Consider the following 17055-nt stretch of genomic DNA (forward strand, 5'->3'; position numbering starts at 1 on the left):
GCATAATATTCCATTGTATATATATACCACATCTTCTTTATCCATTCATCTGTCGATGGACATCTTGGCTCTTTCCACAGTTTGGCTATTGTGGACATTGCTGCTATAAACATCGGGGTGCACGTACCCCTTTGGATCAAAATGTAGCCATTCTTAAAGTCCAGTTACATCTCCCTCTTTCATGAAGATTTCCTGGTATCTCCAGCCCTTTTTATTCTAACTTTCTGAATTTCGATAACTACCCTCCCTAAACTTAGAACGTTATCGTAAATTTCACATGTTGATTGCTTATCATTTTGTGTATTCCAGACTTTTACTTCCTAACAAAGCCTTTGTGAGTCTGTGTTCTTCTCAGCATTTTCCCAGGCCATGACACAGAACCAAAACTGCAGCTGAGACACAGTAAATGTTTGTCAACTCATCCCTCCAACACAAAATGAGCTCTATAGGAATCCTAGTATATCACAAACCTTCAACATCTTAATATTCTAACTTTTTCCAAAATTCAACTGATCAATCCATACAGTGTTCACTTGAGGAGTATAGGAATAGATAATCATTACAGGACTGCAAAAACAACAAATATTTTAAGATGAAAAGCAATTTGAACTTAATAAGACATTATGGATCTCCCATTCTTTAGGGCCCTCTGTTAGGCTTTGTAATGTGGAAACAATGCCAATAAGTAACCACCAGAAGAGATTTGTGATTTAAGTTGATTTTCCACAAATGAACAGGAGTAGTTCTGATCCCACACACAGTGTCACATTTTATGATAAATGATACATATTTTAAAGGCAAAAGTAAATGCCCTTTGAAAATGTCACACATTTTGCTTTAAAAATCACATACAGGAGGGGCGCCTGGGTGGTTCAGTTGGTTAAGAGTCTGACTCTTGATTTCAGCTCAGGTCATGATCTCAGGGTTATGAGATCGGGCTCTGTGCTGGGGATGGAACCTGCTTAAGATTCTCTGTCTCCCTCCCTCTACCCCTTGCCACCCCAGTCTTTCACGCCTCTTTAATAAATAAATAAATAAATAAATAAAATATTAAAAAAATTTTTTTTAAATCTAAAAATCACATACAGGAGAAAGATAGGAAAAACTCCATATTTGGTAAATAGTCATTTGAGTAAAAGAAAAAAATGAAATTAGAATGACACATTTTGCCAAATATGGTATGTAGACCAAGTCAAGTAAAATAAGACGTGTAATTTTTTAGTATACTGCATTTACTTTATAAAATAAATACAATGTAAAGATAAATAGTAAAAACCACATACCTGTCATTCTTTCTAGATAAAAGAAATATATATACATGTAAATCTCTACTTATCTTAAAAAATATTACAAAGAATAAACAAATACAATGTATATAAATGTATATAAAATATATTTAATTTATATATATTTAAATGCATATATTAAATGTATATAAATATAAGGTGTACATTGTTTGGAGGCAGAGATGTTTCTAAAATACTTGGTCATGTATGAGTAAGCACGTGGTTGTTAATGAACACTCCCATTCCCATACATTTGCAAAGAGCTAAACTGCAATACTATTTAAAACATCAATATATTTTTACTTCAAAACTTTCTAAAAAGAAAGTAGGAAAATAAATAAGTCATATCTTACATTTATCAAAAAAAGCTATAGAATTAATTCTAAATATAGGATTTTTGAAAAATACAAAGAAATGAACCGATCAAAAGGAAAATGCTAATTTTCCATGGCTTATTTCCTAGTCTCTAAGCCTTTTTGTCTGGGTTCCTTAAGCATCTGCTAAATCAAACTGCCCCATTCATAAAGAGTCGTTCTTTGCTTTCAGACAGTTTGCAACTGGGACAGCACATTAGCAAACCCAAGCCTGCCAAAAGTTGTATCTCAGACTAATGTATTTAGCGGAGAGGGTTAGTGAAGAATGAGGAGTTTATGTCTCAGATTCTCCTTTCTTCAGTTTCATTCAACTTTCCATGCAGAATCTGATGCCTCCTATTCTTGTGTTGCTTATCCATTACGTACTATACAAACTACACAACCTTCTAATTTCAAGGAGCTTTCCAGAACCTACAGCTGTTTTGAACCTCGAGGAATTGTGTCAGTGACTAATAATGTCTTTTTTTTTCTAAACTGTTAAATGAACTATCTGCACTGTAAGACCTTTTGTTTTTTAACTGAATACAGAGAGATAAAGAATGGAGTCTGGAATTAGTGGTACAAACACATTTCTAAACCGGCATCACCAAAATTCAAACACTACACACTTCTTCAAGTTTTCCCTTACTTTTCAAGTGGCATCAGGAAAAAATTCTATCATGTTCATATACAATGCTGAAAATAGCTCGGATAATATCTGATCCATAGATGGTCCTTAATAAGGTTTTGTTTACAAAGAGATTCTCTGCAGCTACTTGGATAGAGATACAAGATATTTTCAAAAGACTAAGAGCTTAATAGAAAGGTTACTAATATTCGCACAGATACCAGGGGGTCTGTAGCCACAGTAAAAACTGGTCTTGAGGCAGCATGAGAAAAGAAATCAGAAAGCTAAAATGGGAACAGAAAAGTTATCCACAACTCAGAATCAACATCACTGCATCATCAGTCCTTAAACTCACCTCACATCACTACAACGACTACAAGAATTCCAGGATGCCCAGGCCTCCATGAAAGCAAAAACAGCTGTGTAAAATCTTTGCTTTATTTCACCTGGGTTAATAATTTGTTTCTCATATCACTTGTGCCCTACAAGGGAGAACTGAAAACTGACATACCTTAAACATACATTATGAATTTAAATGTTTGTGCTCCCCCAGAATTCACCTACTGAAAACCTAATCCCCAGGGTGATGGCATGTGGAAATGGGACCTTTGGGAAATAATTGGGTCATGAGGTGGGGGACCCCCATGATGAGATTAGTGCCTTATATGAAGAGAAGCCAAAGAGCTTGTTTCCTGTCTCTCTCCACTATGTGAGGACACAGCAATAAGACATCAGTCTGCAAACCAGGAAGAGGGCTCTCACCAGTCACTCTCCATGCCGGCACCCTGATCTTGGACTTCCCAGCCTCTGGCACTGTGAGAAATAAATGTCTGTTGTTTAAGCCACCAGTCTATGGTATTCTTTATAGCAGCCGGAACTAAGACAATGTATATCAATGAGAGTGCTCTGAATCCAGAGGATACTGACAGCAGAAAAGGCAAAGGACAGAGCTGACACCAAAAATAAAAACAAAAACTCCATCAAATTCTGAAACTCCTCTTGACAAGTTATTATCTCCCAGGTACTCTTGAAAACTGCCAAGTTTGGGAAATGCTACCCTAAGTGCAAACTGATGAAATTAGTTATGCACTTTCATGTATTATTAGGACCAATCTTAAAAAATGTTGTGACATATTTTTTATAAGGCCAAATGTATGGCTTTTTAAAAAATTTCTAAATATATCTCCAAATGTGTTCCGGTAGCAGTGTTCCAGTCCCTTTAACTTCTTGTTCAACATGGCCAAGGCCAGGGACTCCACCACATGCTCAATTCCACTTCACAGATGCAGATGCCCCATCTGGCCACTCATGTCACAAGAGCATCCCACAAGCCACAGGGGAAGCAGACACAACTGTGTACAAGGCCATGTTCTCTTCACCCATCACTTCAAGAGAAATTCAGGGGTCCTCCAAGAATGGGTTTTCCTCATAGACAGAAGTATGCATCACATCATAAGTTCCCAATTTTGAGGGGACACAAAATACCAATGACAATAATAACAAAAGAGGGAGAGCAGAATCTCCCACCACTAGTGGCAAAACCTTTGGAAACAAAATGGCAAAAGTTCTCCCTCTGGGTGCATGAATTACAAAAAGGCATCCTCTACATACGATGAATCATATATCCCCATAACAGGTCACCGACTAGACCCCTCCACCAGGACTCCTCAAGAAATACACAAATGGTGCAAGCTTGAGCAGTGGCCCAGCTGAAAACAAACAAACGAACAAACAAAGACAAGCGTCTTCAGAATAAAAGGGCCTACCCTATCAAATGCTAAGCAAAGTGGGACACAGTCCTGTGGACTTCAGAACACCAAGAAGATTTAAAAAAAAAAGCTTTAGAGTTAACAAACAAGTTACCTAAAACAGTAAATAATGCCTTGACCCTCAATTTCTTATCAGCAACTGTGCTATAAAACAATACCTTCCAAGTTCTGAAAAAAGAAATATTTTTTTTATTTTTATTTTTAGAGATGGGGAGAGAGAGAGAGAGAGAAGGAGGGAGGAGCAGAGGGAAAGGGAGAGAGAGAATCTCAAGCAGGCTCCACACCCAGTGTGGAGCCCAACGCAGGGCTGTCTCACGATCCTGAGATCATGACCTAAGCTGAAATTGAGAGTCGGATGTTTAACCAACTGAGCCATCCAGGCACCCTGAAAAAATCATTTTAATCTAAAAATTTCTACCAAGCCAAACTATCAGTGTGAGTTTGAAGTTTTGTTTTTAGCTTCTCAAAGACTCAAAAAGTTTACTTTGCATATTCCTTTTCTGTACATGTATTTGAGGAAGATATACTACAACAAAACCCAAACACGATCCAAGAAGGAAAAAGCAAGAGATCAAGAAAATTCAGGAGCTCAGTAAAAACCATCCCAAGTAGCAGGTGTGAAGCAAGCATAGAAAGCAGTTAGTACGGCTAAACTCACCATCCAACATATATAAGACAACTGGAAGCTATAAAGTGGTAAAGATGGTACATATAAAGGGAGCAGTTAGAAATACTATAGAGAAAGCAGCAATAAACCATAAAACAAAGTCTAGGCAAAAATATGAGACCAATTTAAATGTGCATGCTTCAAAAAAATTAATGGAATATGAAACTTCATTTGATATGTATTTCGGTTAGCAAAGCATGTAGTGATATAGGATTATAAACTCTTTATCAACCCATTCATACTATTTGAATCTCTATTAAATTTATTTACATAACCAAAATTTGATAAGCATCCTTTATTGCTTTCTAATTTTCAGAATCAACCAATGCCAAATGCATGGAAAACATAACCACACTATCAAAAGTGAGTGCAGATTTTTTTTTAATTTTGGCAATAAAAATAATGTTTTCTTTAATAAAAGTTAAGAAATAAAAAAAGACAAAGTGGAAGAATATGCTATGGGTCCCTAACTTCTTTTTATTAAGTAGATGAGAATCCAGAGATTCTAACTATAGTTAATAGACAAAGAAACAGATTTTTTTTAGTGTTAATTAAAAATATCTACACAATTTTTCTCATATTGCTTTTTTATTTCTGAAATGCCTCCCCTGCACTATCCATCATGAAAAACTGTATTTATCCTACAAATCCCATTCCTATGTCATATTTTCCCAAATCAACTCAAAAGAATGGCAGATCTCTTTCTCCTTCTTCTCTCAATCTCCCCCCTCCCCACCCTCCTCCATTAACAATTTGTGTGACTCCATTACATCATCCATTATTTTCTGACCTGCATTTCAAGTTGGTATACTTTTATTATCACCTGATTAAAATATTAACTTTAGTAGGACCCTTGTTTTATTCTTCCTTATATGGCTTAAGAGCAGACACATTCTCTCCTTGGACTCCCTCAACAAATTGTAGTAACCAATGGTAGCATCCAAACCATCAATGTGGGCAAGATAATGGTTAGTTAACTCTCTCACACAGACAAATACATGTGCAGTTGAACCAAAGTTGAAACTGTTCTAATCACTACAGTACCTTTACTAGAAAGTGGGCCCCATTTTGAAGGAATGCATCATTTCTTATTGGTAGTTTTGTGGTGACTTGGATTTTTTGTTCTGGAAAAATGAGGTTATTTCTCCTGGACATATTTAAGATGCCGTCTTTTGCTTGCAAAGGGTCCACAGCTCCAGCAGGAATATAAAGGGCAGAATAAAACATCTTCACATCTCCTTTAGTTCCTCCTAGTCTTGTAAAACTCAGGGATAAATATCGTTCACCTGGGCTGCTTTCAATCTTTTGGTTTTCCATAGGAAAAAATGTTATTAGGCCATAAACATCATCACTATCCTGAATGTAGAACAAAAGCTGCAGATAAAGAAATAAAATATTAAAGTGTAGAATTCTCACATCTGAGAATACCGAACTGTTGACTTACGAGGCTATTCCGATTTTTAATATTTATTTACATATCATGTCTAAACATGATCACTTTTTATATGTACACCAGAGTAAAAGATGAATCAAAAACGGATTTGGCAAGTTTCCTAATTTATTGTTTGTGGAATTTTTTTGAAGAGTAAATTTTTTATTTACAGAACAGAGCATCTTGAGCAACGGAAACATACATCATTTCTAAAACCAGTGTTCTTCCTGTTGCATCCAACTAGACATAAAAGTGATTTGTGTGATCAAATTCTTTGGCTCTTTTGGAACACGGAAATATTCACACAAGTAAAGCATAACAAATGATCTACCTCTGCTGGTTCGCTCACTTCTGCACCTCCTCGTACTGTATGAGGCAGAATCTGAAGTAAATAAGCTTCTGCCTCTTCTGGAAGATCATCATTAACAACAGTAAGAGAAACTGATGCCAACATCTGCCCTTGTGCAAAATGGAGCACTCCAGAACTTGGTCTGATATCTGCCGTTACTGGTGAGGGATCACTGCTATTCCGTGTCAGTTCCCAGTTCACAGAAATATTCCCGTGGGTGCCACCATTTCTAACCACTGTAATTTCTTCAAATCTAGAATTTTAAAAGAAGTATATATGGTCACATATTATACTGTGTTTCCCTTAGCTGGGCTTTTTCAATGTCAAACTGGCCATGAGATTTTGGTAAAAGCAGAATCCGTATCATAGAGAACGAATGGCTGTTTTAATATGAAGGGGGAGTTACATAGATGTGTCCTGGGAACCTATCATAATACGAATTCACTTGCATATTTAAATCACTCTGAAAATAAGAAAGAAAACAGCAAAAACATGGTGGAAGAAGTGACACAGTTCGACACTATGTCCAACAGCACAAATACTAAATCTCGGAATAATATATTAAAATAACTGCAGTAACAGGTTTAAAATAAACCATACCTTGATGTTGTATCTTCATCAATTACAACTGTCCTTTCAAACAAGATACTGTTGAATGACAGGACTCCATAAGGTTTGTCATTTGGCTTAATGGTGATTTGCACAATAGAAGGGGCTAAAAGCACAGCATCTCCCTGCAAGGTATCTTTTAGTAATACAACATGAAATGATTCCGCAATCTCTGGAATGGTGTCATCAACTATCTGAAATTTTAGGTGTGACTCATGAATAAAAGATGGAAAAACAATAGTTGGGGTTGGCTGAAGATCAATGAAGTCTAAATTTTGCTGGGCATGTGCTGTTGAATTCCCAGTTACAATAACATAACTGATTGAAACTTCATATTCATCTGATCCAATCAGATGCCCATTGTCATCTTTTCCACGAACCACTGGAATTAGGAGTATGTGGTCTTCCTCAGGAACCAAATAAACATTCTGAATAAATCTCACGGGACTATCATTTTTCTTAATGATTATCTCAACTGAGCTCCTAGAGGTGTTGATCTCAGCTCCTCCTTCAACATTTTTCAGTTGAATCAAAAATATTTCATCATTTTCTGGTACCTGTCAAATAAATATAAACAGTAGCAAAAATACCAATAGCCAAAACATCTGCAAAGAAACCAAAGTATATAAAGTTGCTATGTTTCAGTACAAAGAAACAAAAAAATTTTAACTGAAGGGAGTAGAGAGGCTTGTTTAATATCTACATATTAAAATATTTTCCAAAGCTACATAATATATTTTAGATAGGGAAGGAAAAGTTCATAAAGCAATGGTATGGACAGGTATTAAAGTATAGGTATAATGTCTTTCAACCCTGATCAATCTTTAGGTAACGCTAATGATTTGACAGTAAATCTGGGCATAAAATTTTACTACTTTTATCAGAAGTAGCATGATAGTAATCTAATAATAATATATAAGACTATCTAAGAATCTGGAATAATATTATCATAGATATAGAATATCTAAGAATCTGGAAAACTAACACATTACGCATCACATGCAAATTGTTAGTTTTCAACATGTGAATTATTCTTGCTTTTCTCTAAATGATTTCTAATTCGAGAGGTAAACATATACCAATCATATGATTTCCAAAATACACATCATGCCTCTGGAGAACAAGCTATAAGAGTCACTATCAGGCAAATGTTGACATTGTTAGAGTGAAACTTTTTTTTTTTTTTTGCAACTGCACAGAAATCCTAGGAATAATCTTCACTATGCTGTTTAAATAAATTCTGTTTTATGAATGAAAGGGAAAAAACAAATCTTTTTACCTCTATCAACAGCAATATAAAGGTAAGGCTATTTATCTAAAAAAAAAATGCTGTGATTTGATTGATCTTTTTATTGCTCAATTTTACTGAGGAATAATTGACAAATATAATTATAATATATTTTAGATGTACACATGATGGTTTGATGTACATATACATTTTGGAATAACTGCAGAGATCCAGAGAACTAACACACTCATCACCTCACACAGTTGATTCTTTTTGTGAGTGACTCAACACTTATGATCTACTCTCAGCAACTTTCAAGTATACAACACTGTATTATTAACTGCAGGCTCCATGCTGTACATTAGATCCTCAGAGGATGATCTTTTAAGTTTCTAGTTAAAATGTATAATTAATCGTTGCCCCTAATTATAACCTTCTCAAGGATCTAAAAACAAGAGGTTTTTACTAGCTTAAAGAACCAGATGAACTAGAGTTATCAATGTTACCTAATATTTCATTTTTTCAAGAGAAACAATTTCTAATAATGTCTTCTAAATTGTTTGTTTCTCTTCTCTTGGGATTTGTTGTGATTTGATTTCACAATTTTTTTGTAGTAAGGTTGAGGGATGGTTAAAAATTCCCAGCTATTTTATTCTCTCTTTTTTTCTGACAATATTAAGATTATTTTATTAAAAGTTATGTTTTCTCTCATTTCTCTCATTATCTCATTCACAAGAGATACCCTTGGACATTATTGTTCAAATCCATTCCCTTCTTAGTTAAGTTAGCTGTGTCATCTCAATCCTTGGTAACTTCAATGTGAAATGTAAAAACAACTAAAGCCTTCTCTTGACTGTGAACATTTAAAATATCCAAACAAAAGAGTATCAATTACAATAGAATTTTCTTTGCTTTCTTAGTAAAATACTTATGCTGGGTAGGTAGTACTGTATACCTGCTCAAAACGGAAATCACTAACAAAAATCAATCATCAGGGTTTAAAAAATGCTTAAGTTTTTGTACTACATGTGGCTGCCAGTTATTTTCAGGTTCATCAGCTTTTAGATATATAATTTTATGTAATAGCAGGAAGGGAAGAATGAAGGGGGGGAAATCAGATGGGGAGACGAACCATGAGAGACTATGGACTCTGAGAAACAAACTGAGGGTTTTAGAGGGGAGGGGGGGAGGGGGGAGGGGGGAGGGGGGATTGGTTAGCCCGGTGATGGGTATTAAGGAGGGCACGTTCTGCATGGAGCACTGGGTGTTATATGCAAACAATGAATCATGGAACACTACATCAAAAACTAATGATGTATGGTGACTAACATAACATAATAATAATAAAAAAAATGTTTTTTGAAAAAAATAAAAATAAAGTCAATATCTCCTATCAAAAAAAATAGATATATAATTTTATCTGAAATAAATTAGGTAAATATTAATCAGATATATTCCAAAATGGCTCTTTATAGCTAAAGTATACAATAACTAGTTAGTACAGTACACTAACCTTACATAGGACTATGTTCTTGAATAATTTCAAATACTGCACACAGTTTCATGCTTGACATAATGTTCTCCAACATGTCTGTACTACAGGCAGAGTCCCTGTCCCACTGAAGCATTTACCATTATCTTACCTCATCATCAAGTACTGTCAAATTGTAGACTACTGTTGCTCTGCCAGGGGGAAAGGTAATATTTCCTTGAACTGGGCTCAAATCTTCCTCAGGTGGATTTGGGCCACCCTCTACCTGCAAAGAAACACACAGTGCCATCAATAAACACAAAATATTTCACAAGAGTAAGAAAGCATTACTGTGATTTTGACTGACAAAATATGAAATTCACTTAAAAATGTTTTGAGAGAAGAATTAAAACTGTACGTAAGTCTGTCCTTCTAATTAATAGTCAAGGCCTATAATATAGATCTTGACTATAATCACATTAAACTACATGGTTTCTAAGCGCTTTCTCTTTTTTTCCTCAGCCATTATATTAAATCTGAGAAAAAAACATATTTTCTTGAGAAGAAGGTATTCAAAATTGGTAAATTCTCTTAAGTAACGGAATCAAATGGCGGTACCACCGACTGTGTAACGTTGGGCAAGACATTAAACAACCCCAAGGGACGCCTGGGTGGCTCAGTCGGTTAAGCGTCTGCCTTCGGCTCAGGTCATGATCCCAGGGTCCTTGGATCGAGTCCCGTGTCAGGCTCCTTGCTCAGTGGGGTGTCTGCTTCTCCCTCTCCCTCTGCCTGCCGCTCCCCCTGCTCGTGCTCTCTCACAAATAAAATCTTTTTTAAAAAATAAAGAAACAATCCCGAGGAACATTTTCCTCATCTTTAAAATAGGCATAATAATATCCACTTCCCAGGCTAGGTGTGAAGACGTAAATAAGATCATTCCTTTTAAAAAGTACTTATTAAGTACTTTGTGCCTGATCTCTTTTACATGTTAAGGATATAGTTGTGAACAGGCAAACTCCCTACCCATAAGAACCTTACATTTAATGAAAGGGAAAAATGATAAATAAATGTGTATTTTTCAGATGATGGTAAGTATTATGGAGAAGAAAATAAGAAGGGCATGCGGGAGACAAAATTCTGGGAAGAGATGCTGGTTTTTATATGAGGGAGAATCAGTGTAAAGCACTTAGAACACTAAATGGCGTAATTAAGTTCTCAGCAAACGTTAGTTGTGATTATTTCAACAAAACAAAGGCTCAAGACTCAAGAAAGTAACTTCAGACATCCAGAAAGTAACATTCAAAATTTGCTATTTTGCCTTATCTTTCCCCAGCCAATTTTTTCCCCACATTTGTTATTAGATACATTTTCAAAAATGTACTATCTAAGCACATATTCTCAAGTACATGAAACATTCTTTAAGACTTCCTGTGTAGAACTTGCAAGACTACCGCATATTTAATTACTGTTACTATGTTTTTCATGCATTATTCTCTTACGCCATTTTATTTTTTTATGCAGTTAACATAACCATCATATGATGTAGGTCTCCATGAGCACAAGAACTCTTCTATGCTTCAGAATTATGTTATATAAATCCAACTATCCATTTGATTGATATTGCTATTAATAATTAAGATAGAAACTGGTAAGATAGAAATTAATGCTCCAATATTTGAAAACAGCATATGAACATGTTCTAGATATTATAAAACACGAAAATTAGTTGAAGATTTGACTCTGTATCTCATAAAATAGCAATATGGTGACACACTGGTGTGCATGTGGTTGTTAAGCAATCAAATGGAATGGTGACAGCTAGCACCCTAAGAAATGCGCCTCACCCACAGCCTATCTTATTCATGTCAAATGCTGTAACACATATGGACCTCCATGATGGAGTGTGACTGCTCTTAACAGCATCCATTAAGAGTTTTTTTTTTTTAATGGGGAATGTAAATGAGAGAAGACTAGATATCAAATAATTTTACATAAGCCTAAGTAACCCATGGGCATTTTAAAAATTCATATCCTTGAAAAGGTTTATCATAAAGGTTTGATGGATTTTACAGAATTAACATTATTATTTTATTTTGTGGTTTATTATTACCACCCCTGTATATAAAATGATACATTGTGTTTCATGATAGCATAGTATATGCAAGCAGCAAGAAAAACATTTTTTATTAACTATGAAATTTATCAGAAATAAATAAAAATAAAAGTATTGACTTTCATTTCATTTTTATTAAGGGTCATGCTTATTATACAAAGGACTTTGATTTTTTAAGTTATAGCCACCTGATGTGAACTCTGAATTGTTACCATTTAAAGTGATTTCAGAGTAAACTTACCTCAAAAGTCAGAGTAACCATTCCATAAGTTCCTTTTTCTCTGATGAGAGTAAGAGGCACAGATTCATTTCTGCCCCTGGGCTCACTCACTGCGATTGAAAAAGGCTATTGGGAACAGCAAAGACAATCAGGCACTCATCAGCCAGAGGTAGAGGTGGTGCAAACTGTTACCTTGAAATACTAAATTTACATAGACAAATTAATCCACATCATACCCTAAGAATGTGGTACATCCTAGCATTAATTAGCGGTAGCTAATAAAAAGGCTTGAAAGGTTAAAAATAATAGTGTAAAGGGAACATAAAACTTAGTCAGGCAAAAGATGCAAGTTCTTGTCCTGATTCTACTACCATCAACTAGCTATTTTGCTGAAGGATCTTAAAGGTTATCTAGTTGAAAGATGAGAAACTCAAATGCTCACAGGGACCCGGGATGTCACAAAATCAAGCTGTATCTCCACACCAGAGAAGCTCATTGGGACCACCCACTGGGAGCTCCGCCAACAGGCCTTTCTCCCAACCACTATGACCTTCTCATTGGTCAGCCTGCCAATGAAAAGCAGAGAACTGCCAACAATTTTCAGGACATGATCACTGGGGGAAAGAAGCCAGGGCTTCAAATGCTGAAACATGCTGGCTTCGCTGCCTGAAACCAGGCCTAGAAGAGGAGGAAGAGGGAAACAGCCAGGTGCATGCTAGCTAGGGCAGAAGTGCCCATCTCTCCTGGTGACCCTAAGCCTCAGTGTCCTATCCATAAATGGGGATCAGAATACCTTTCCCAAAGACATCAGACATCATCAATGCTATCTTCATCATCAACATAACCATCTTCCAGACCAGGAACTGAAGCCAGCCTATTTAGCAACTACTGTGAGCTCAACAGTTAACTTTGTTTCATTTTAACCACAGGGGCAAGTGCCCAGTCAGGGGCTGCCTGACAGCACTGCAACCACAACAGCTGGGGACCTGGGACCAATGCTAGAGACTATAGGATTCATTCCCAGAGGCTAAGAGGTACTATGTCAAAAGAAGGAAGGGAAAGGGAAAGGGAAAGGAAAGGGAAAGGAAAGGGAAAGGGAAGGGAAAGGGAAGGGAAAGGAAAGGAAAGGGAAAGGGAAAGGAAAGGGAAAGGAAAGGGAAAGGGAAAGGAAAGGAAAGGGAAAGGGAAAGGAAAGGGAAAGGAAAGGGAAAGGGAAAGGAAAGGAAAGGGAAAGGGAAAGGAAAGGGAAAGGGAAGGGAAAGGGAAAGGAAAGGGAAAGGAAAAGAAAGGAAGGGAAAGGAAAGAAAAAGAAAGGAAGGAGGGTGGGAGGGAGAGAGGGAGGAAGGAAGGAAGGAAGGAAGGCAGGCAGGCAGGCAGGCAGAAAACTTTAAACAAGTCAGTATGAAGTTAGGGGTGATAAGCTAGGAGTGAATATAGAAGAAAGACAGTAAGGAGAAAAATTAAGCAATTAAGAGAGCCTGCTTTATAATTAACTAGTAATTCCCTATCATTTAAATAGAATTGACTGATTAATTAATTTAATAAATTTTGTAAATGACAATATAATGGAGGTCACAAATGTCTACTATATTGACATTATCCACATCTTTTTTAATAAAGATACTGCAATTAAAAGATCATATTTATCTATAGCCTGCCTTGTTTCAGAGATAATTTAAGGTAAGAAAATGACATACAATGCACCAATTTAGCAGCAATCTAAATTGGAAAATAAATAAAAAGCTGGGGAGTATCATATCATCTTTTAGTAATGATAATTAGTAACATGATTCAAAAAGACTCAGTATCAGGAAGGTTATTGTAGTCTAAAACTTAGTGGCAAAATCCAATTGTATCCAAGATAAATTTTGTTTTAAGAGCTGGAAACAATTTCTCTCAAGGGGGAACCTGTCTTGTGTATTTGTTTCTAAAGATAAAACTCTCTGAACATAGGACTTGCCAAGGACACAGGAATTCGGTGATCAGGGGGAAAAAATGAACTGCTGAGCAAAACTGAGGGGGATGACAAGGAGTTTTAACCTTTAAGAAATATTAATAAGTGGGAAAATCTCAGGGAAGGGATTGACTACAGAATTTTTAAGAACTGTAATGTCTTCATTCCATTCAATTTTGAGTTTACTGTAAGTTTTTCCAGTACTCTTCCAGTAAGTTTTTCTCATCTCCCAACTTCCCAAGGAGGCTGACAAACAGTATTTTCTTCAAGTGGCAACTGAGGAAGTCGAGCAAAAGGAACTAGACTACAACATCTGCTACAGACTGTTTGTTCTATTCCCAAAGTCATGTTCGAATCTTGGGAGGTGGGGCCTTTCCGGAGGTGACCGGGTAATGAGGGCAAAGCTCTCATGAATGGGATTAGTGCCTTTATCAGAGAGACCTCAGACAGCTCCTCTGCCCCTCCTGCCCTATGAAAGCACAAGAAGATGTCCGGGAAGCAGGTCTTTACCAGACACCAAATCTGCTGGCACCTTGACCTTGGACTTCTCAGCCTCCAGAACTGTGAGAAATACATTTCTGCTGTTTTTAAGACACTAGTCTACAGAATTCTGTTACAGCAGATGAAACAGACTTAGACAACATCCAAGTTAGAGACCAGCAAAGGAGGTAACGAATGAGTCAGGTGGAATATCAGCAGGAGATTAGGACAAGAGATGGCCACGATCACATAGGCCTCCTGCAGCTGAAGAAATCTCAGGTAGAACAAATGAACAGTCTACAAAATGTGGGACATGGATGAAGTTCGAGTGAATTTTATTTAAATATCAAGTGGCAGGATGATGCCAGGTAACATCATGAAAAATAACAAAAAAATTTAGTAACTATTACCCAGCAACCACAAGAGGAATCAAATTGCAACCATACCATATTAAATGAAATAATTCCAAATGCATTGTCATTTGATAATATTGTCACAGTCACAGTCCTTGGCCATCCAAGCTTCACATTTGCTGAAGGTTTCTAAATAAAAGCCGTAAGTTAATAAAATTAATAAGTTAATAAAATTAAAAATAAGAGAAACAGAATCATTTTAATAGAGTTTGTCTTTATGTAATTGTTCAGAATATGAATAAAAATACAAGTACACTTTTAATGCTGATTAAGAAAATATATTCAAACTAAGTCAACATGGTAAAGCAGTCCCAAATAGAAACTTTTTAAAAAGTTTAAAAAACCATTAATCACTGGCTATTAAAATATAAATCAATATAATGGTAAATATCACTGGCTAGTAATGCTATATTATAATTACTCTAATGTCATTACTAATATAACAGAGAATTAAGTAAGCAGTATGAAATTCTATTCAAATATGATCTCTTTTCTTACACTACAGAAGGTGCCAAAGCTTAAGAAATATTTATGCTGGGGCGCCTGGGTGGCTCAGTTGGTTAAGCAACTGCCTTCGGCTCAGGTCATGATCCTGGAGTCCCGGGATCGAGTCCCGCATAGGGCTCCCTGCTCGGCAGGGAGTCTGCTTCTCCCTCTGACCCTCCTCCCTCTCATGCTCTCTGTCTCTCATTCTCTCTGTCTCAAATAAATAAATAAAATCTTAAAAAAAAAAAAAAGAATTATTTATGCTATAAATCATAGAGCCAAATTAAAGATAAAATATTAAAACATCTTTTCTAATCAATAAGGGAAGAGTGTACTTCAACATTTCTATTGATACTCAACAGCAGCATAAAGGAATATGCAAAAAAGGAATATACAAAAGCAAAACTATTTCAAGTATCATTTTCACAAAAATTTTACTCATACTGACCTAAACATTCTAAAAAAAATTCTCAATGCCCCTCAGAAAAATTAACTAGAACAGTGTTAACAGTCATTACCTCAACCTAACAGATCAAGCCATAAAGGATAATTAAACCTTGGGCTATTCAAGCATTTTTCCCAGAGGCAGTCCAAAATGATTCTAAGGCAGAGGGACCTCCCACTTCCACGCTTGCTTTTTGTATCCCTCTCCTTTGAACTCAGAAGTCTTGGTCATTCTTTGTGCATCTGGTAGCAGGGGAGGGATAAAAGAGAAAGGGGCCAAATGGAAGACAGGTTTTCTTGAGCATCTGTCATGGCAATTCCTAAATAAGCTGAATGGATCCAAAAACCAACTGCAGAATCTTCTAAACAAGATTTTCTGAGGAATAATAACCAGACCGTGGAACTGCCAAAAAGGCTGTCAGTTCTGAGTTCTACGAAAACCACCTCCAGTCTCTAGATGGGCTTATCTCTAGAGAAACAGATTTTTAAGCACTGTAAGGTTTCTCTGAGTTTCAGGTGGGTGGCAGGGTCAAGAAGGAATTACCTGTAATGTTAAGTGAAAAATAAAAGTTTCATCAGGCTCTGGTAAGTCATCATCACATACGGCTATGTACACTGTCCGATTTGTTTCTCCAACAGGTATAAACGCTGCAGCATATGTGTCAAAAAAGTCACCGGTGTCATGTCCATAGAGCTACCAAATGCAAAATACAGATCGTTCTTACAACACTGTTAGGACAAGCAAAACTGACGCTAATTGGAGCAATCAACAGAAAAACCAGGAATCATCAACTCACACTGCTGTTTACAGACAGGATGTACAAAAACAAAACAAGTATTTAACAACCGACAAAAATCACCTTCAAAAACATTATTAAAAATGATTCTAAACAAAAACATTTGTTTATGCTCTGGAAGGTAAAGGAATCATTACACAGAAAAGTAATAATTATAGGGCGCCTGGGTGGCTCAGTTGGTTAAGCGACTGCCTTCGGCTCAGGTCATGATCCTGGAGTCCCGGGATCGAGTCCCGCATCGGGCTCCCTGCTCAGCAGGGAGTCTGCTTCTCCCTCTGACCCTCCCCCCTCTCATGTGCTCTCTCTCTCTCTCTCATTCTCTCTGTCTCAAATAAATAAATAAAATCTTAAAAAAA

At 36.4% G+C, this 17055-nt stretch overlaps 1 protein-coding gene across 1 annotated transcript in view; it reads right to left on the reverse strand.

The window, feature by feature from the left end:
• LOC102743681 (adhesion G-protein coupled receptor V1) overlaps positions 1-17055 on the reverse strand; it is a 226255-nt gene that overhangs the window by 172299 nt on the left and 36901 nt on the right. The window contains exons 3-9 of the mRNA XM_081826583.1: positions 16447-16596; positions 15006-15101; positions 12147-12251; positions 9965-10078; positions 7085-7650; positions 6467-6737; positions 5748-6077 (exon numbers count right to left, since the gene is read on the reverse strand). Of these exons, the coding sequence (XP_081682709.1) occupies positions 5748-6077; positions 6467-6737; positions 7085-7650; positions 9965-10078; positions 12147-12251; positions 15006-15101; positions 16447-16596 (1632 nt within the window). The remainder of the gene's footprint in view (positions 1-5747; positions 6078-6466; positions 6738-7084; positions 7651-9964; positions 10079-12146; positions 12252-15005; positions 15102-16446; positions 16597-17055) is intronic.

This window comes from Leptonychotes weddellii, chromosome 7 (genome assembly GCF_054177405.1).
Source record: "Leptonychotes weddellii isolate Sample4059 chromosome 7, ASM5417740v2, whole genome shotgun sequence".
Classification (NCBI taxonomy): domain Eukaryota; kingdom Metazoa; phylum Chordata; class Mammalia; order Carnivora; family Phocidae; genus Leptonychotes; species Leptonychotes weddellii.